Source organism: Taudactylus pleione, unplaced genomic scaffold (genome assembly GCF_031769625.1).
Source record: "Taudactylus pleione unplaced genomic scaffold, aTauple2 ptg000611l, whole genome shotgun sequence".
In the NCBI taxonomy this organism is placed as follows: Eukaryota; Metazoa; Chordata; class Amphibia; order Anura; family Myobatrachidae; genus Taudactylus; species Taudactylus pleione.
In genome coordinates this window covers 2,761,925-2,784,778 of record NW_028285013.1, presented here as the reverse complement: position 1 = coordinate 2,784,778, position 22,854 = coordinate 2,761,925, and the positions used below count along the sequence as shown (strand labels likewise).

Here is a 22,854-nt window from a genome sequence, read left to right as displayed (position 1 = left end):
GCGCCAAGCGTGCGCCTGTGTCATAAGTCAAGGGCCGGTTTGGACATCTGGTCCGGACTGAAGGACGTGCCAACAATTTCTGACAAGTCTACTGTCACTGCATATGATAATGTCCTCAAAGCAGCAGCGACAAGCGTGCGTCTGTCTGTTAAAGGTGGTGTAACCCCCAAAGTGCGCTCCACAAAAAATAAAAAATTATTTTTGTTTCTGTCTTTGTGAATTGTGTGGGCTGTAGCCGCACCTGCATCCTCAAAGCAGCAGCGACAAGCGTGCGTCTGTCTGTTAAAGGGTGGTGTAACCCCCAAAGTGCTCTCCAACAAAAATAAAAATAATCTTCTTTTTTTCTGTGTTTGTGTGTGAAATGTATGTTTAGTAGCCGCACCTGCATCCTCAAAGCAGCAGCGACAAGCGTGCATCTGTCTGTTAAAGGGTGGTGTAACCCCAAAGTGCGCTCCACAAAAAATAAAAAATTCTTCTTTTTTCTGTCTTTGTGAATTGTGTGGGCTATAGCCGCACCTGCATCCTCAAAGCAGCAGCAACAAGCGTGCATCTGTCTGTTAAAGGGTGGTGTAAATCCCAAAGTGCACTCCACAAAAAAAAATAATACTTCTTTTTTCTGTCTCTGGGAATTGTGTGGGCTATAGCCGCACCTGCATCCTCAAAGCAGCAGCAACAAGCGTGCGTCTGCCTGTTAAAGGGTGGTGTAACCCTCAATGTGCGCTCCACAAAAAATGAAAATTTTTTTTTCTGTCTTTGTGAATTGTGTGGGCTATAGCCGCACCTGCATCCTCAAAGCAGCAGTGACAAGCGTGCATCTGTCTGTTAAAGGGTTGTGTAACCCCCAAAGTGCGCTCCACAAAAAATGAAAAATTCTTTTTGTTTCTGTCTTTGTGAATTGTGTGGGCTGTAGCCGCACCTGCATCCTCAAAGTAGCAGCGACAAGCGTGCATCTGTCTGTTAAAGGGTGGTGTAACCCCTAAAGTGCGCTCCAACAAAAATAATAATAATCTTCTTTCTTTCTGTGTTTGTGTGTGAAATGTATGTGCAGTAGCCGCACCTGCATCCTCAAAGCAGCAGCGACAAGCGTGCGTCTGTCTGTTAAAGGGTGGTGTAACCCCCAAAGTGCGCTCCACAAAAAATAAAAAATTCTTCTTTTTTCTGTCTTTGTGAATTGTGTGGGGTATAGCCGCACCTGCATCCTCAAAGCAGCAGTGACAAGCGTGTATCTGTCTGTTAAAGGGTGGTGTAACCCTCAAAGTGCGCTCCACAAAAAATAAAAAATTCTTTTTTTTCTGTCTTCGTGAATTGTGTGGGCTATAGCCGCACCTGCATTCTCAAAGCAGCAGCGACAAGCGTGCATCTGTTAAAGGGTGGTGTAACCCTCAAAGTGCGCTCCGCAAGAAATAAAAAATTATTTTTTTTCTGTCTTTGTGAATTGTGTGCACTGTAGCTGCATGTGCATCAACAAAGGAGCAGCGCCAAGCATGCGCCTGTGTCCCATAAGTCTGTTAAAGGGTGGTGTAACCCCGAAAGTGCTCCAAAAAATAAAAAAAAATTTTTTTCTGTGTTTGTGACTTGTGATGCGATGTAGCCGCACGTGCATCAACACAGTAGCAGCGCCAAGCGTGCGCCTGTGTCATAGGTCAAGGGCCGGTTTGGACATCTGGTCCGGACTGAAGGACGTGCCAACAATTTCTGACAAGTCCACTGTCACTGCATATGATACTGTCCTCAAAGCAGCAGCGACAAGCGTGCATCTGTCTGTTAAAGGTGGTGTAACCCCCAAAGTGCGCTCCACAAAAAAAGAAAAATTCTTTTTGTTTCTGTCTTTGTGAATTGTGTGGGCTATAGCCGCACCTGCATCCTCAAAGCAGCAGCAACAAGCGGGTGTCTGTCTGTTAAAGGGTGGTGTAACCCTCAAAGTGCGCTCCACAAAAAATGAAAAATTTTTTTTTTCTGTCTTTGTGAATTGTGTGGGCTATAGCCGCACCTGCATCCTCAAAGCAGCAGCGACAAGCGTGCATCTGTCTGTTAATGGGTGGTGTAACAATCAAAGTGCGCTCCACAAAAAATAAAAAAATCTTTTTTTTCTGTCTTTGTGAATTGTGTGCACTGTAGCTGCACGTGCATCAACAAAGGAGCAGCACCAAGCATTCGCCTGTGTCCCATAAGTCTGTTAAAGGGTGGTGTAACCCCCAAAGTGCTCCAAAAAATAATTTATTTTTTTCTGTGTTTGTGACTTGTGATGCGATGTAGCCGCACGTGCATCAACACAGTAGCAGCACCAAGCGTTTGCCTGTGTCATAGGTCAAGGGCCGGTTTGGACATCTGGTCCGGACTGAAGGACATGCCAACAATTTCTGACAAGTTTACTGTCACTGCATATGATACTGTCCTCAAAGCAGCAGCGACAAGCGTGCATCTGTCTGTTAAAGGTGGTGTAACCCCCAAAGTGCGCTTCACAAAAAATGAAAAATTATTTTTGTTTCTGTCTTTGTGAATTGTGTGGGCTGTAGCCGCACCTGCATCCTCAAAGCAGCAGTGACAAGCGTGCATCTGTATGTTAAAGGGTGGTGTAATCCCCAAAAAGCGCTCCAACAAAAATAAAAATAATCTTTTTTTCTGTGTTTATTTGTGAAATGTATGTGCAGTAGCCACACCTGCATCCTCAAAGCAGCAGTGACAAGCGTGCGTCTGTCTGTTAAAGGGTGGTGTAACCCTCAAAGTGCGCTCCACAAAAAATAAAAAATTCTTCTTTTTTCTGTCTTTGTGAATTGTGTGGGCTATAGCCGCACCTGCATCCTCAAAGCAGCAGTGACAAGCGTGCGTCTGTCTGTTAAAGGGTGGTGTAACCCTCAAAGTGCGCTCCACAAAAATTAAAAATTTCTTCTTTTTTCTGTCTTTGTGAATTGTGTGGGCTATCTCCGCACCTGCATCCTCAAAGCAACAGTGACAAGCGTGCATCTGTCTGTTAAAGGGTGGTGTAACCCTCAAAGTGCGCTCCACAAAAAATAAAAAATTATTTTTTTTCTGTCTTCGTGAATTTTGTGGGCTATAGCTGCACGTGCATCAGCAAAGGAGCAGCGCCAAGCATGCGCCTGTGTCCCATAAGTCTGTTAAAGGGTGGTGTAACCCCCAAAGTGCTCCAAAAAATAAAAAACAATTTTTTTTTCTGTGTTTGTGACTTGTGATGCGATGTAGCCGTACGTGCATCAACACAGTAGCAGCGCCAAGCAGGCGCCTGTGTCATAGGTCAAGGGTCGGTTTGGACATCTGGTCCGGACTGAAGGACGTGCCAACAATTTCTGACAAGTCTACTGTCACTGCATATGATACTGTCCTCAAAGCAGCAGTGACAAGCGTGCATCTGTCTGTTAAAGGTGGTGTAATCTCCAAAGTGCGCTCCACAAAAATGAAAAATTCTTTTTGTTTCTGTCTTTGTGAATTGTGTGGGCTGTAGCCGCACCTGCATCCTCAAAGCAGCAGCGACAAGCGTGCATCTGTCTGTTAAAGGGTGGTGTAATCCCCAAAGTGCGCTCAAACAAAAATAAAAATAATCTTTTTTTCTGTCTTCGTGAATTGTGTGGGCTATAGCCGCACCTGCATCCTCAAAGCAGCAGCGACAAGCATGTGTCTGTCTGTTAAAGGGTGGTGTAACCCTCAAAGTGCGCTCCACAAAAAATAAAAAATTATTTTTTTTCTGTGTTTGTGAATTGTGTGCACTGTAGCTGCACGTGCATCAACAAAGGAGCAGCACCAAGCATGCGCCTGTGTCCCATAAGTCTGTTAAAGGGTGGTGTTACCCCAAAGTGCTCCAAAAAATAAAAAATATTTTTTTATCTGTGTTTGTGACTTGTGTGCGATGTAGCCACAAGTGCATCAACACAGTAGCAGCGCCAAGCGTGCGCCTGTGTCATAAGTCAAGGGCCGGTTTGGACATCTGGTCCGGACTGAAGGACGTGCCAACAATTTCTGACAAGTCTACTGTCACTGCATATGATACTGTCCTCAAAGCAGCAGCGACAAGCGTGCGTCTGTCTGTTAAAGGTGGTGTAACCCCCAAAGTGCGCTCCACAAAAAATGAAAAATTCTTTTTGTTTCTGTCTTTGTGAATTGTGTGGGCTGTAGCCACATCTGCATCCTCAAAGCAGCAGCGACAAGCGTGCATCTGTCTGTTAAAGGGTGGTGTAACCCTCAAAGTGCGCTCCACAAAAAATAAAAAATTCTTCTTTTTTCTGTCTTTGTGAATTGTGTGCACAGTAGCCGCACGTGCATCAACAATGTAGCGTCAAGCGTGCGCCTGTGTCATAAGTAAAGGGCCGGCTAGCTTGACCGTTAGAGGGTGCTGTAACCCCGAAAGTGCACTCCAAACAAAATAAAAAATTATTTTCTGTGTTTGTGAATTGTGTGCACTGTGGCTGCACGTGCATCAACAAAGGAGCAGCGCCAAGCGTGCGCCTGTGTCCCATAAGTAAAGGGCTGGCTGGCTCATCTCTTAAAGGGTGGTGTAAGCCCCCAAAGTGCACTCCAACAAAAAAATACATTTTCTTCTGTGTTTGTGAATTGTGTGCACTGTCCGTGCATCCTCAAAGCAGTAGCGCCAAGCGTGCATCTGTCTGTTAAAGGGTGGTGCAACCCCCAAAGTGCGCTTCAACAAAAATAAAATAATCTTCTTTTTTTCTTTGTTTGTGTGTGAAATGGATGCGCAGTAGCCGCACCTGCATCCTCAAAGCAGCAGCACCAAGCGTGCGTCTGTCTGTTAAAAGGTGGTGTAACCCCCAAAGTGCGCTCCACAATAAATAAAAAATTCTTTTTTTTTTTCTGTCTTTGTGAATTGTGTGGGCTATAGCCGCAACTGCATCCTCAAAGCAGCAGCGCCAAGCGTGCGTCTGTCTGTTAAAAGGTGGTGTAACCCCCAAAGTGCGCTCCACAAAAAATAAAAAAATTTTTTTCTGTCTTTGTGAATTGTGTGTACTGTAGCTGCATGTGCATCAACAAAGGAGCATCGCCAAGCGTGCCCCTGTGTCCCATAAGTAAAGAGCCATCTGGCTCATTTTTTAAAGGGTGGTGTAACCCACAAAGTGCACTAGTCTCCAACAATAATAAAAAAATATTTTCTGTGTTTGTGTGCGCCTTAGCCGCACGTATATATCAATATAACATAAATGGAGGACCAAACTTTCTCCGATAAAAATAAAATAGTGAAAGATCAAGAACCACTTCCTCCTAGTACTGAAGCTGCTGCCACTAGTCATGACATAGACGATAACATGCCATCAACGTCGTCTGCCAAGGCCGATGCCCAATGTCATAGTAGAGGGCATATACAATCCCAAATGACAAAGTTCATGAAAATGACCTTAAAAAAAACATTTAAATCATCTGAGGAGAAACGTAAACTTGCCAATATGCCATTTATGACACGGAGTGGCAAGGAACGGCTAAGGTCTTTCCCTATGTTCATGACTAGTGGTTCAGCTTCACATGACGATGGAAGCCCTCCTCCCGCTACAAAAATCAAATGAGTTAAGCTGGCAAAAGCACAGCGAAGAACTGTGCGTTCTAAGAAGATATCACAACTCCCCAAGGAGAGTCCAAGTGTGGTGGCGGTTGTGATGCCTGACCTTCCCAGCACTGGACGGGAAGAGGTGGCTCTTTCCACCATTTGCACGCCCTCTGCAAGTGCTTTAAGGAGCACCCACAGTCCACTTGCTGATATGCAAATTGAAGATGTCACTGTTGAAGTACAACAGGATGAGGATACTGGTGTAGCTGGCACTGAGGAGGAAGTTGGCGAGGAGGATTCTGATGGTGATGTGGTTTGTTTAAATCAGGCTCCGGGGGAGACAGTTGTTGTCCGTGGGATGAAAAAACCCATCACGGTCATGCCTGGGCAGAAGACCAAACATTCCACCTCTTTGGTCTGGCAATATTTCTATCCAAATCCGGACAACAACTGTCTTGCCATATGTACCATATGTAAAGGTGAAATAAGTAGGGGTATGGACGTTAACCACCTAGGAACATCCTCCCTTGTACGTCACCTGCAGGGCGTTCATAAAAAGTTACTGTCAAGTTCAGAAACTTTGGCTAAGACCGTAAGCAGTCCAGGGACACCTAAATCCCGTTGTCCTGTTGTATCCAAGCGCCTGCAAACCACACCGTCAACTCCCTCCTCGTCAATTTCCTCCTTAGTCAGGATCGGAAGTAGTCCTGCAGGCCATGTCACTTTCATGACTGACTTTCCTATCCAGGATTCCTCCGGAGGATCCTGCATTGCTACGCCTACTGCTGCCGCTGCTGCTGTTGCTGCTGGGAGTCGTTCATCATCCCAGAGAGGAAGTAGGAACACCACTACTTTTACTAAACAATTGACCCTCCAACAGTCCTTAGCAAGGAGGATGAAGTACGACAGCAGTCATCCTGAAGCAAAACGTATAACTGAGGCCTTGACTGCTATGTTGGTGTTAGACGTGCATCCGGTATCCGCCATTAGTGCAGTGGGATTTAGACAATTGATGGAGGTAGTGTGTCCCCGGTTCCAAATCCCGTCTAGATTTCCACTTCACTAGGCAGGCGATACCGAGACTGTACAGAAACGTCAGAAAAAGTGTCCTCTTTTATCCTGAAAAATGCGGTTGTACCCAATGTCCACTTAACCACAGACATGTGGACAAGTGGAACAGGGTAGACTAAGGACTATATGAGTATGACAGCCCACTGGGTAGATGTATCACCTTATGCAGCAACAACAGCAGCGTCACCAATAGCAGCATCTCAGAAACGCCAGCTCGTTCCAAGGCAGGCTACGCTGTGTATCACCAGTTTCAGTAAGAGGCACACCGCCGACAACCTCTTAGAGAAACTGGGGGAAATCATCGCCCAGTGGCTTACCCCACTTAGACTCTCCTGGGGATTTGTGATATCTGACAATGCCACCAATATTGTGCGGGCATTACATCTGGGCAAATTCCAGCACGTCCCATGTTTTGCTCACACAATAAATTTGGTGGTGCAGAATTTTCTGAAAAGCGACAGGGGCGGGGGGGCGTGGCCACGGCTCCAATGGAGTAAGGAGTTTCTTATCTGAGCTCTCCTGCCATTCATCCGTGTTATAAAAATCCTGCTCACTGTGACAGTCCTGGTGGAACCAGCCGGCTTGACTGCCTTACGTGCCCCTAATGACCTACCTGTGAAGACCACCGGTGTTGCTGTCTGCCCGGGAGCGGTCCCCTTGTCTGCGGCCTCCTCCACAGCCGGCTCGTGGTCTTCTGCCGCCCACGTACATCCGGGACCAGGGAGAGACTGTCTCTCCGTCACTGCTGCAGTGGCTGACATCTCCTTGGGAGCAGCTCTACTGTCCGTGGTCACCTTTGCGGCCGCATCCGGCGGGCGGCGTGGCCATCGGTCTCCTGCTGCGGCGGCTGTCTCCCACGTGTCTCCGGACCTGAAGGGGAATGATTTCCCTCATTGCTGCTGCGGCTGCGGATGGGGCTCTCCTGCTGTGGCCTCCTACACACCTGCATATATATCGGACGGCGCGGCCTGCTGAGGTAGCTGCCGCCCACGTGTCTCCGGACTCTGAGGAAGACGTTCTCTCCCATCACTGCTGAGCCTGCTGTCATCTCCCCGGGTGAAGCTCTCCTGTTGTGACCTCTCACTCAGCTGCATTCTATACAGCTGGCAACTAGGTGTCCTCAGACCAGCTGGGACAAAACTTTATTTTATTTTTTTTCACTCCTGCAGCAGGTGCTGCATAGAAGAACTGCCTCTCCCCACATCACAGGCTACAGATACATCTCTCTATTACATCCTGTAGAGGCCGACACTGCTTGGCAGCCATATTTAATACTGTGTGCCTATCTTTAATACTAGCTTCAGTACTGACAGTGCAATCCAGTTTTTTCCCAATATTATGGGTAAAACTGGTCAAGCAGCTGCGGCTGCTAAAGTGGAGCGGTTTGCGCGCTCCACTACGCCGCAACCTCCATCTGCGTCCAAAGATGCACCATTAGAGAGCTCTCAAGGTTCTACAGATGCGACACCTCCTGAAGTTACCTTACAACAAGTTCTAGATGCCGTTACAGTAAATGGCAAACATTTATCAGATAAAATTGAAAAGGTGCAATGTGACGCCTCTTTGCTCCGTCAAGATATGCAACGCATCCGTGAGCGTATGGAGGAAGTTGAAACTCGTATCTCTTCACTGGAAGACTCGCATGGCCCTTTACAGGAACGTGTCTCTAGTTTGTGTCAACAGATGTCCGTTATGCAAAGCAAGCTGTCTGACATGGAAGGAAGACTTCGTCGCAACAATATACGATTCGTTGGGCTACCTGAAAAAGAGGAGGGTTCCTCGCCTGAATCCTTCCTTGAGACGTGGCTTTCGACTACTTATGGCAGAGAGTCCTTTTCTTCTCAATTTGCAGTTGAGCGGGCGCACCGAATTCCATCTAGACCTCTGCCTCCTGGTGCTCCGCCTCGCACGTTCATCGCTAAATTCCTGCATTATAAGGATCGGGACACTGTACTACGGCTGGCCCGTACTAAAGGTCCGCTAGAACGAAATGGAGTGCGCATTTCAGTGTTTCTGGATTTTGCGGTAGAGGTCCAGAAAGATAAGGCTAAATTTCTTCCCATTAAATGCAGACTGCGGAACTTGAACCTCTCATATGCCATGCTATTTCCATCAAAGTTGCGTGTGGTGGCTGACGGGGAGGCCCGCTTCTTTACTTCTCCACGTGAGGCAGCTGTCTGGCTGGATCGCTATGCCCCGGGCAATGGACAGCTAGCTCCTGATTGATTTACCTCTGATATAATATCCACTTCGTGCCATTATCTGTAATTTCTTTTCAGATTATAACTGTTTGACTCCAGAGGCAAAAACTCTGCTAGTATTTTATCTACTATTGTATGATTATTTTGGAGGTCCCCGATTGCCTTGGGTTAGGAGGGTAGTCTATGTAATTTCTTCTGTATACAAAAAGTTGAATGCTTTCACTGTCACAGTTTCTAATGGAGAGCTCCCATGTATTGGTGGCTATTTTTGTTCATTGCCCCTGCTACTTGTAGGGAATTTAATTGGTTTATGTTATTTTAGTTTTAGGTAGTTGCAATTTTGAGATCCAAGTATGCCTAGGTTCGGAGGGGTATACAGGGAGGGAGGTTGGCTAAGATTGTTTAGAATGTTAAGGTTTTTTTTTATGTTTTATTTTTATTTTTTTCTTTATCTATTATGTATATGCTGGCTGTCAGGTCACACATTTTTTGTTTTTCTCTTGGAACTTTGCTATATCTCTATTCCTGTTTCCTCAGATATTTTCTATTTTTATTATGGTACAACTACTTACGTGGAATGTGAGGGGACTCAATGACAGAATAAAAAGATCTTTAGTGTTGAAAATGCTTAAACAATATGATCCTGACATCTCCTGTGTTACTGAGACTCATTTGATTGGAAGCAGGATTTTATCTCTTAAACGTCCCTGGGTGGGGTGGGCATATCACGCCTCACACACTTTGTCCTCATGGGGGGTCTCTGTCCTTATCAAAAAGTCGGTACCGTTTGTATGTAACGCCGTTAGGATTGACCCTTATGGGCGCTATGTCTTTCTTGATTGTAAGGTTCACACTGTCCCTATTTTTTTACTTGCTGTATATATACCCCCTCCATTCTCATATGAGGTGTTAAAAAAAGCAGCGGAATTTATTGCTTTGTCTCCTGCCACCCCCGTGATCTGTCTAGTTGATTTTAACAACTATCTGAATCCCCTTTTAGATAAATGGCGTGAGGCCCATACGACGGGTCTAGTGGGGGGTGAGAGTGGATTTGCTAAATTTGTGGCTGGTCTGGGATGGGTAGATGCCTGGAGGATGAAGCATCCGGGGACACAACAATATTCCTGTTTTTCCTCCTCTTATTGCTCGTTCTCCAGAATTGATTTGGCTCTAGTCTCCCCTAGTTTGATTCCCAAAATATCTGGTGCGGAGTATAAGACGAGGGGTATATCAGATCATTCTCCCCTTATATTGAATGTGGACCTGAATGGTCCAAGAGGGCAGACATTATGGAAGTTACATCCCTCTTGTCTTCTGCAGATGGGGGCAGGTTTGGAACTTGAAGCGGCTTGGAGGAGCTTTTTTACTGATAATGCTGGCTCTGCTCCAATTGACGTAATTTGGGATGCATTTAAAGCCTTTATGCGAGGGACTTTGCTTAAACGGGTTGCTGACCTTAAAAAGTATTATAGAGAGAAGGAGGTTTAACTTGAGATTACTTGCCGTTCACTGGAGTCTGAATATTTACAAAATAGGCTTGAAGAGACTCGAGTCCGATGGTTGGTGGCTCAGTCTGCTTGGACTACCCATCTTACTGATAGGAATACCCGCCGGCTGTTGTTCCAGTCTCATTCCCACTATATGTCTACAGATAAGACTGGCAGTTTTTTAGCTCACTTAGTCCATGCTGACCGTCCCTCCACAGCTGTCCATGAAATATTTACTGCAGATGGGCTACTGGTTTCCAACACCCCTGATATTGCCTGCACCTTTCTTAACTTTTATAAAAATATTTATGGCTCTGGACAGTCTTGCGCTCCAGCTGATCTGATGTCTTATGTGGCAGCAATTGGTCTCCCACATTTGGCTCATGAGGAAAGGTCCTTTTTAGATGCACCGCTTACCCTAGAAGAGGTCGAAATTGCTATGAACTCCTTCCCAGGTGGTAAGTCTCCTGGTTCTAATGGTATCCCCTTGGAGGTTTACAAGAAACATGCTGGTCTATTTATACTGCAACTTTTAGAACTCTTTAATAATCTATATGATAAAGGTGTATTTCCAGCTTCCATGTCAGAAGCCATCATTATTGTGATACCAAAATCTGGGAAGGACCCTAAATTTCCCGAAGCATACCGTCCTATTTCATTAATATCCACGGATGCAAAAATACTCGCTAAAATTCTATCAATCCGTCTTAATCAGGTTATTGCTAAGATTGTACATCCGGATCAGACTGGCTTTATGCCGGGACAGTCGACATCTATTAATATCAGGCATCTTTATTCTCATCTCCAGGCTTCTCATGGTGGAGGGTCCTCCTCTGTAGTAGTCTCTCTAGATGCAGCAAAAGCATTTGATTCAGTGGAGTGGCCCTTCCTGTGGGAGGTCATGAGATGTATGGGTGTGGGTCCAGTATTTCTGAGATGGGTTCATTTGCTATATTACGGGCCAACTGCTCGTATCTCTGTGAATGGTTACACTTTGCCCTCATTTGCATTGTCCAGAGGTACTAGGCAGGGATGTCCCTTGTCTCCGAGCCTATTTGCTTTAGCTATTGAGCCACTGGCGTGTCTTCTGCGTACACATCCTGATATCGTTGGCCTTACCCTGGGTAACAGGATGGATACAATAGCTTTATATGCAGATGACATGCTATTATTCCTCTGGAACTACGTGACTGCTATGCCCCTGGTTCTGCAGGTGATAGACAGGTTTAGTAATTATTCTGGTCTTGCCATTAATTGGGACAAATCCTCCATTCTCCCCCTTAGAGGACACCTTCCTGTTAACCCATTAATTTCCCTACCTCTACGTTGGGTTGACTCCTTTCAATATTTGGGTATTTGGGTGTCTAATATTATGGAGGATTATTCTTGTCTGAATATTTTGCCTTTGTTTTCATATTTGAAAGATAGGATTAAAATCTGGCGCAAACTTCCCCTGACAGTAACAGGACGGGTCAATTTAATTAAAATGATAGTGCAACCTAAGTTTTTATATATTTTTCAACAAGCCCCAATTTATCTTCCTAAATCATTGTTTCGGAAGCTGAACAGTATAATTTCTTCCCTGATTTGGTTAGATAAACGGTCTCGAATAAAGTTGGATGTACTTACTAGATCAAGGACTTCAGGAGGATTAGCACTTCCCCATTTTCAATACTATTATTATGCAGCGCAATTGGCTCATCTGCGGCTGTGGGTGCAGGACGGTTCAGTTGACTCCCTTCCGGCTCTGTTAGTTTCTCAGGTGTCAGCGGGACATACACCCCTACAAGCTCTCCTCAATGCTTCGGTTTCTCGTAACGGTCCCCCTTTAGTTTTGCAGGCTTTGAGAATTTGGCGTGCTGCTCATGCACTAATACAATTTAGCGAGATTGACCCAGATACATCTCTTTGGGGCTCCCGACAGCTGTCAGAACTTTCTTCTCTTAGTGCTAGAGAGATTTGGGGTAGTAAAGTTATTATTAAGATTAATCAGCTGTATCAAGATGGGATTCTTAAATCTTTTACACAGCTGGTGGACGAATTTAAACTCCCATCTACTTATTTTTTTAGGTATTTACAGCTTCGCCATGCACTGAATACTCAATTTGCTAGTAAGACTCTCTCATTGCAACATTCCCCCTTAAAATCTTTTCTTGTACATTTAGGCCCTAAACGGACACTCTCCTGTTTATATTCATTTTTGATATCATATCATCATGCTTCTAATTTGTCTCATTTGAAACAGTGTTGGGAATTGGAGTTGGGTGGTCTCACTGATGACGAATGGAGTGGAGCACTTGCTTGTCCCCGTGTATCTACTGCCTCTGTTCGGTTTCAGCAGATTCAGCTATTTCTACTTCATAGAACCTATTTCACACCAGCCCGGTTGGTGAAGTTTGGAGGGAGGGCTTCGGATGTTTGCCCAAAGTGTAGTACAGCCTCTGGAACCTTTTGGCATATGCTATGGGAATGTCCTAAGGTGCAATTATTTTGGAGCCGGGTCCTCAGGGCGGTATCTGATACCGGTATTCCTCATTCTATTCTTACTCCAAGATTCTGTTGCCTTGGGATTATAGACGATGATATTTTAGATAAATATAAATTGCAATGTGCGATAAATTTATGTGTATTAGCTAAAGTTTGTATAGCAAGACTTTGGATGGCCCCTATAGGTCCTGACTTCCAGGCCTGGGTGTCCTTGGTTGCACTAACTGTGCAACATGAACGTTGTATGTGTATAAAACGAAAAGCAGAATCTAAATATGAAAAAATTTGGGCCGGTTGGCTAGATTCAAGGTATGCTTCCCCAAGTTAATCTGTCTGAGTACTATATAACAGGTCTGGGATGTGACAATGGCCCTCATTCAGAGCCGTACGCTCTGAGCAGAGCGCACGCTCTGAATGAGGGCCGGCCTCCATGAAAATGGAGCGTCCCTCTGGACGCTCGTATAGCTGTGGGTCACCACCCACAGGCTATACGAGCGTGCATTTTGATGGCCGCGATGGTCGAGACCATCGCGACCATCGAAATTGCGAGCCGGAGCCTGCGGTTGAGGTTTTCAACCGCAAGCTCCAGAGTGATTTTGGCTCTATCAGAGCCAAAATCACTCCCACTGACATCACTAGTGATGTCAGTGGGCCGGCTTTTGACGGGAGGCGTTCCCGTGGGAACGCCCCCGTCAGGGAGGCACGCCCCCGGCACGCCTACCAAAGGGGGCGTGCTGTCAATCAACATTGACAGCACGCCCCCTTTGATCGGACACAACGAGCGAAGGACTTTCCTTCGCTCGTCGCGTCTGGCACATGCGCACGACGGAGCTCCCTCCGTCGTGCGCATGCTCAGTCCAGAACATCGACCCACTTGCGAGCGGACAGCCGCTTGCGAGTGGGTCTGAATCAGGCCCAATGTTTCTGGTATATTAATGATATGCAAATCTCCACTTGTTTCATATAGTTGATATTCTTTTACATATGTTATGTGATTGTATAGCAATTTGTTTCTTTATGTCATTAATAATTGTATATGCTGCTGGTATTTTTTTGGCCTGTTTGCTGGCAGCTATTAATTATGTATTTTGTATTTAAGTTTTGTTAGTTCGTTTTTTTTTGGTTTTTTTTGTTTGTTTTTCTTTATTTGTTTTTTTTGTTTTTGTTTTGTTTTTTACCTTCTTTTTTGTACATGCAAAATCTCTTAATAAAAAAATGACTCAACTAAAAAAAAAGCGACAGGGGCGTGCAGGAGACACTTTGGGTGGGCCGAAAATTTCTGGCCACTTTCACCATTCAGCGACTGCGTGCCGAAGACTGGAGCGCCAGCAAACACTCTTGAACCTGCCCCACCTGAAGCAAGAGGTTGTGATGCGGCGGAACTCAACCCTCTATATACTTCAGATGATGGAGGAGCAGCAAAAGGCCATTCAAGCCTATACATCCACCTATGACATAGGCAAAGGAGGGGATATGCACCTGACAAGCACAAGCACAGTGGAGAATGATTTCCGTGTTGTGCAAGGTTCTCCAACCCTTCGAACTTGCCACACGTGAAGTCAGTTCAGACACTGCCAGCTTGAGTCAGGTCATTCCTCTCATCAGGCTTTTGCAGAAGCAGCTGGAGAAAGTGAAGGAGGAGCTAAGACCGGGCGATTCCACTCGGCATGTGGGACTTGTGGATGAAGCCCTTCATTTGCTTTGCCAGGATTCCAGGGTGGTCAATCTGTTGAAATCAGACCACTACATTTTGGCCACCGTGCTCGATCCTAGGTTTAAAGCCTATGTGGTGTCTATGTGGTGTCTCTCTTTCCGGCCGACACAAGCCTGCAGAGGTGCAAAGACCTGCTGGTGAAAACACTGTCAGCTGAAGCGGAATGTGACACGTCAACAGCTCCTTCTTCATTTTCTCCCGCAACTGGGGCTGCCAGGAAAAAACTTAGGTATCCTAAGCAACCCGCTGGCAGTGATGCAGGGCAGGCAGGACCAAGTTTGGACATCTGGTCCGGACTGAAGGACCTGGCAACAATTTCTGACATGTCTACTGTCACTGCATATGATACTGTCACCATTGACAGAATGGTGGAGGATTACATTGGTGACAGCATCCAAGTAGGCATGTCAGACAGTCCGTACCTGTACTGGCAGGAAAAAGAGGCAATTTGGAGGCCCCTGTACAAACTGGCTCTATTTTACCTGAGTTGCCCCCCTCCAGTGTGTACTCTGAAAGAGTGTTTAGTGCAGCTGGGAACCTTGTCAGCGAAAGGCGTAGGAGGTTGCTTCCACAAAATGTGGAGAAGATGATGTTCATAAAAATGAATTATCAACTCTTCCAGGGAGACCAGCCTCCAGAACGTACAGAGGGACCTGTGGTGGTGGATTCCAGCAGGGACGAATTAATACTTTGTGAGGATGAGGATGTACACAACACTGAAGAGGGTGAGGAATCGGTGGATGAGGAGGATGAGGACGACATCTTGCCTCCGTAGAGCCAGTTTGTGCAGGGACAGATTCATTGTCAGCTTGTTTTGTGGAGGCCCAAATGAACCAATCATTTCAGCCACAGTCGTGTGGCTGACCCTGGCGCTGAAATGATTGGTTTGTTAAAGTGTGCATCTCCTGTTTATACAACATAATTCCCAAGGACAATTCCATTTTGCACCTCTTTTTTTTTTCTTTGCATAATGTACTGTTTGGGGCCTAGTTTTTCAAACTGCCATCCTGTCTGCCACTGCAGTGTCACTCCTAGATGGGCCACGTGTTTGTGCCGCCCACTCGTGTCGCTTCACATAGTCATCCAGCTACCTTGGTGCAACCTTTTGGACATAAAAACACTATTGTGAGGTGTGAGGTGTTCAGAATAGACTGGAAATGAGTGGAAATTAAGGTTATTGAGGTTAATAATAGCATAGGAGCAGAAAAACCCACAAATTCTGTGATTTTAGCTGTTTTTATGCTTTTCTTCAAAAAAATACAGATCCAAAACACAAAACCCAGAACCCAAAACATGGAAGGGTGGTTTTGGCAAAACCAATCCAGATCCAAAACACGAAGAAAGATCCAGATCCAAAACCAAAACAAAACATGAAAAGTGGCCGGTGCACACCCCTAATATATATATATATATATATATATATATATATATATAGAGAGAGAGAGAGAGAGAGATATAGTGCATCCGGAAAGTATTCACAACGCTTCACTTTTCACATTTTGTTATGTTACAGCCTTATTCCAAAATGGAGTAAATTCATTTTTGTCCTCAAAATTCTACACACAATAGCCCATAGTGACAACGTGTAAAAAGTTTTTTTGCAAATTTAATAAAAAAAAAAAAAAAGAAATTACATTTACATAACTATTCACAACCTTTGCTCAATACTTTGTTGATGCACCTTTGGCAGCAATTACAGCCTCAAGTCTTTTTGAATATGATGCCACAAGCTTGGTACACCTATCTTTGGGCAGTTTTGTCCATTCCTCTTTGCAGCACCTCTCAAGCTCCATCAGGTTGGATGGGAAGCGTCAGTGCACAGCCATTTTCAGATCTCTCCAGAGATGTTCAATTGGATTCAAGTCTGGGCTCTGGCTGGGCCACTCAAGGACATTCACAGAGTTGTCCTGAAGCCACTTCTTTGATATCTTGGCTGTGCTTAGGGTCGTTGTTCTGCTGAAAGATGAACCGTTGCCCCAGTCTGAGGTCAAGAGCTCTCTGGAGCAGGTTTTCATCCAGGATGTCTCTGTACATTGCAGCATTCATCTTTCCCTCTTTCCTGACTAGTCTCCCAGTTCCTGCCACTGAAAAACATCCCCACAGCATGATGCTACCACCACCATGCTTCACTGTAGGGATGGTATTGGCCTGGTGATGAGCGGTGCCTGGTTTGCTCCAAACATAACGCCTGGCATTGATGCCAAAGAGTTCAATCTTTGTCTCATCAGACAGAGAGTCCTTCAGGTGCATTTTGGCAAACTCCAGGTGGGCTGCCATGTGCTTTTACTAAGGCGTGGCCAGTGGCGGATCTAGACTTTACTTTTAGGGGGGGGGGGTATAAGAATAATACTAACTCCCCCCCTCGGATTCCCCCACAATAATAATATGGTCCACCTTATTCTTAATAAAAGATATATAAAAAAAGGCAGTCGCAAGGATTGAGAGATACCAATTATAAGGCTCAAGCCAATGAATCAAAATATCAATAATGCATAAGGTTTATTTATGAAAAAAGAAGGTCACATGTGTTCTTAAAAAATGCACTGTAAAAATGTATAGTATACAAGTAATAGTGAGATGGTATATAACTATACACACATCTCAACATGAGTTTAGATAAAATTGGTAAAATTGATCAAATCATTAAGAAAAATTATCACATGTTGAAATATGACTCAGTATTAAAACAAATCCTTCCAGATAAACTTTGGTAGTACATAGAAAGAATAAGTCACTCAAAAATATATTAGCCCAGAGTGTTCTTAAGACTGAACGAAAAGAACCTTTAAAAACTGGCATAGATTGGCTACCAGTAAAACCAGCAGGCTTCCACAAATGTGGGATGCAAAAATGTATTACATGCCAACACACAAATAAAAAGATAACTTCTACTGAGGGACAAGATAGAAGCTTCATAATCAAACAGTTTATTAATTGTAACACCAAATATGTGATTTACTTGCTCACATGTAGTTGTGAGAACATCAGATATGTAGGTAGAACAATAAGGTGCCTATGAGAAAGATTTTTAGAACATAAGAGGAATATCTTGAGAAAGAACCTCCTACACAGTGTTCTAAGGCATTTTGTAGAACAACATGGGGGGTGAGGTGACTTCCCTAAAAGTAACAGGATTAGAAGCAATTCCGTCCACACTCAGAAAAGGAGATCGTTATAAGACCTTGTGCAAACAGGAGATCTTTTGGATTTTTAATATGAACAGTTTGTTCCCAGATGGTTTAAATGAACAGATAGAACTAAATACTGTCTTCTGAAGCTCCCAGAATATGCATTCATATATTTTCCCCTCATATTTAATTTATTTACTCATTCCTTTGTTATTCTTATATTGTTAGTTTTATGCATTATAGGTGAAACGCGTAGGTGGATCTGTAGGACACGGCTCACTACCGTTGCCTGACTTTGGCTCACAAGGACCCGGTGACGGCTCCTGCTCCATACCTTGCCGCACAAGTAACCCAGTGCTGACCGCTACGCCTCCCGCTCACACAGAGTATCCAGCAATGTGTGAGCTGGAAGGACGGATCCCTCCACACACTTGGCGGGCTTGGAAGACGGGACAGGAGCATCAGGTACACCCTGGGGAATCCTCCAAGAAACTGCCTACAATTCGTACTGCTGGAGCAGACTGAACGACACGGAGGAATAATTCCCGCATTGCAGCCCCCCCATTCCCAGAATCTCTCTACACTCACTCACTGTAAGTCGCTCCCCGCTGGTCGGGTTGAGCGCAGTACCAGTTGGGTACTAGGGTGTCAATACCCTTTCAACTTTATGCTGCAAAGGATTGGAGTTCACAGGTAACAATATCAGGACTCAATGTCCACTCAGCTCATTTAATATGTAGTGGCCCGCAATATAAGACTAGACACCATTAATACAATTTCCATCCCTATAAGGAAGGACCCAGAATTCTGAGTATATCCTGAGATCAGTACTGTAGTTTTATCTATTCTAAACCAATGTTGAGATGTGTGTATAGTTATATACCATCTCACTATTACTTGTATACTATACATTTTTACTGTGCATTGTATAAGATCACATGTGTGACCTTCTTTTTTTATAAATAAACCTTATGCATTATTGATATTTTGATTTATTGGCTTGAGTCTTATAATTGGTATCTCTCAATCCTTGTGACCGCCTTTTTTTATAGATCTATATTTCCTTTATGAGGCTGACTACCTCATTCAGTCACATTGAGATTGAAAGGATTTATTAACTTTAACAAGCGCCTGGGTTTCCCTTCCTATTTGTTTACATATTATTCTTAATAAAAGTCCGGAAGGACTGTAATGCTGAACTTGACCACTACTGCTTTGTGTTTTCTCAAAATATCCCAAGGGTGCTGTCTGATCTCATGCTATATATAGTGTCTGTGTGTGTGTGTATATATATATATATATATATATATATATACAGTAGATATATACACATACACACACGCATGCTATACATAGTGTGTATATGTATGTAAATATATACTATTTACAGTCTGCAGTGTAATATATATATATATGTATATATACAGTATATATATATCTATATACACACACACACATATATATATATATATATGTATATATATATATATATACATACATATATTACACTGCAGACTGTTTATAGTGTGTAGTGTATAAATATTTACATACATATACAGCATGTGTATATATGTATATGTATATATATATATATATATATATATATATATACATATATATATATAAAATATCCTGGAACAAACATTAAAAATGTTCTCTATGTGGCACACACAGATTGACACTGAGGTCATCCCATCCCCCAATGATCATCTGCAGCAGAAACCAGTGCACATCACCCGACTGGACTGCCTTCACATGGAGTAGATCCCAGCATAGCCTGCTTACTTAAAGACTGTAATGGTCGCCGCAGTCCGCAGCCGATGGTACCTATGTAATGTCACATGTCGTGGCATCACATGACACAGAGGAGCCTTCAGACACTCGCAACCAGTGACCAGCTGCTTGGTTCATTACTAAAAACACACAATTTTAGTTAACGCAATTATTCCCCTTAATAATTATATAAAAATAGTTTTAGAATGTATCACCAGTTCCACTCCAGTACCCCATGGTATTATTTTTACTATATATGTAAATTTAACATCATTATTGGCCCAATGATGGTCTGCCTTCCATTCAAAGTTCTCCAAAAGCTTTAAGACTGCTGTAGTATCTTTAATGTAAGGCAGCAACTGCTTAAAACCTACCCTTGATCCTAACCTTCTTTCTAACTACCGACCCATCTCTCTCCTCCCCTTTGCCTCCAAACCCCTTGAGCAGATTGTCTACAACCACCTTACCACTTTTCTTACCTCCCACTCCCTCCTTGACCCTTTTCAGTCTGGCTTCCATTCTCTCCACTCCACTGAAACTGCCCTCACAAAAGTCAGCAATGACCTCCTTGCTGCCAAATCCCAAGGCCACTACTCTCTTCTCATTCTCCTTGATCTCTCTGCTGCTTTTGACACTGTGGACCACCCTCTCCTGCTGAATATCCTTCACTCCCTTGGTCTACGTGAAACTGCCCTCTCCTGGCTGTCATCCTACCTCTCTGACCGATCTTTCTCAGTTTCCTCTCATGACTCCTCTTCCCCCCCACAGCCTCTTACAGTAGGTGTTCCCCAAGGTTCTGTTCTTGGACCTCTCCTATTCTCACTCTATACTTCCTCTCTAGGTGAACTCATCAGCTCTTTTGACCTCCATTATCATCTCTATGCTGATGATACTCAAATCTACCTTTCCTCCCCTGATCTCTCCCCCTCTCTTCTGACTCGTATCTCCAACTGTCTCTCTGCTGTCTCTTTCTGGATGTCCCAGCGATTTCTTAAACTTAATATGTCTAAGACAGAGCTGATCATCTTCCCACCCTCCCACATCACCTCACTTCCCACTATTTATTTATCAATTGATGGAATAACTATCTCATCTAGTCCCAAGGTGCGCTGTCTTGGAGTTATCCTGGACTCATCCCTCTCCTTCAAGCCACATATCCAGAACCTTTCACAGTCCTGTCGTTTCCATCTCAAAAATATTTCTAAGATCAGACCCTATCTCACCCAGGATGCTACTAAAACCCTCATACACTCACTGGTCATCTCCAGATTGGATTACTGTAACCTCCTCCTATCTGGCCTCCCCAAATCCCATCTCTCTCCTCTCCAGTCTGTCCTTAATGCTGCTGCACGGCTTATCTTCCTCTCCAAGCACTCTACGTCTGCCTCCCCTCTCCTACAAGCTCTCCACTGGCTCCCCTTCCCTTTTAGAACCCAATTTAAGGTTCTCACGCTCTCTCACAAAGCCCTCACCCAATCTTCTCCCATATACATCTCTGATCTCATCTCCCTTCACGCTCCTCTCCACCCTCTTCGCTCAACTAATGCACGCCGCCTTTCATGCCAGCTGATTACTTCCTCCCACTCCCGCCTCCAAGATTTTGCCCGCACTGCTTCCCACCTCTGGAACTCTCTCGAACTCCCCATCAGACTCTCCACCTGTTTGCAATCCTTCAAATGGGCTCTCAAGACCCACTACTTCATCAAAGCCTTCCAGCTATCATTCTAACTCCTTGCTACATGCTCTTTCGTCCCCATCTACCCCATCTGTGTCACCCCTGTTTGTCTTCCCCCACCTTTTTAGAATGTAAGCTCTCATGAGCAGGGCCATCTACCCTCTTGTGCTTCTCCTTACTATAGTGTCATTTACTTCTTACTCACCACTAGGGCACCTAACACTTGGTTGCTTATGCTCTGTTGCTTATCTGGGTGATATGGGCGCTAATGTAGCAATATATATTATTCATGTCCTGTATTGTATTGTTCTGTAAGTCACTTGTATACAATTTGTTTTTGTACTTTGTAAGGCGCTGCGGAACACTTGTGGCGCTATATAAATAAATGTTAATAATTATAATAATATATGTTTTTTATTTTATTTATAGATTTATATTTATAAATCAACCTAAACTGAAATTTTCTGAGATTTAGTTTTTTTTCTAAAGGTTTTCTTAAAAATAAATAAGTCCATATTTTTAAGCAATTTCTGTGTTCTTTCTATATGTAGAAAAATATGTTTCCTGTTATACATATTAGTGTTATGACAAATAAAATGAATATAGACATTGATATACTGTATTTTTAAACTAACTCACAGTACTCTATCTATCTATCTATCTATCTATCTATCTATCTATCTATCTATCTATCTATCTATCTATCTATCTGTCTGTCTGTCTGTCTGTCTGTCTGTCTGTCTGTCTGTCTGTCTGTCTGTCTGTCTGTCTGTCTGTCTATCTGTATGTCTGTCTGTCTAATGTGTCTTGTGAAATTACACCACATTACACTTAAAAATAGACAAAATAAACACAAAAACTTTATTTCAAGCTAAGCTTATAAGGCATATACACCTCTATGTTCGCTGTCACAAGGCACAAAGGTGATGTAAACTATTTGATTTATTGTCCTGCATGTCACAATGGGAAATATAAGTGATAAAATATAACTTACATGAGAAGAGGCAGAGGAACATTAGAAGGTAGACGAGCGTTGCCATAATGTGACACACCATTACTCTGCTGTAGTCCCAACTCTGTGCTGATATAAGATGTGACTCTGACTCCTGAGATGTCTCCACCAGAGGGGATGTGATGTCAGACACACTCAGTGCTAATCACAGGAGAGACAGTTGTGTATCATAATGCCTATAGCAGCAATGTATGCAATCCTTCACCGTATGCAGAGCAAAAGTCATTATTGTATGCAATGGGGAAGTTTTTTTTAATTTTAATTTACAGTTAATGAAATTGCTGAGTCATGCACTGACCAGCCCCCAGCCCCAGGGCAATGTCCCATCACAGTCATTACCCCCCCCCCTCCCCGATCATTTTCTTCGCTGCTGATAAAGCACCGACCAAGTCCAATGTCGCCCATATGTTGTTAAAATCCTTGGAGAGAGATAAAGTTGATAGTGATAAAGTACCAACCAATGCAGTGGCGTAACTAAACATTTTGCTCCCTCCTGCCAAAAAAAGTTTGTGCCCCCCCAAAAAAAATCAAATAAAGGTGTATAGTTTCATGATACAGTAATGCCCCTTACACATTATGCCACACTAAGTAATGCCCCTTATAACACATTATGCCACACTAAGTAATGCCCCTTATAACACATTATGCCACACAAAGTAATGCCCCTTATAACACAGTATGCCACACCATAATGCCGTCAATTTTCAAGGGCCCCCTTAGGTCCCCGGCCCCCCTTAGGTCCTTGGCCCCCCTCGGTCCATGCCCACCCGCACCCTCCTCACTCCCCTCTCCTCGACTTA

The 22,854-nt window shown here is 44.0% G+C and overlaps 1 protein-coding gene across 1 annotated transcript in view; it reads right to left on the bottom strand.

The window, feature by feature from the left end:
- LOC148480524 (T-cell surface glycoprotein CD8 alpha chain-like) overlaps nt 1-22,112 on the bottom strand; it is a 66,885-nt gene extending 44,773 nt beyond the window's left edge. The window contains exon 1 of the mRNA XM_088454257.1: nt 22,037-22,112. Within this exon, the coding sequence (XP_088310383.1) occupies nt 22,037-22,097 (61 nt within the window). The 5' untranslated portion in view covers nt 22,098-22,112. The remainder of the gene's footprint in view (nt 1-22,036) is intronic.
- Nucleotides 22,113-22,854: the final 742 nt, after the last annotated feature.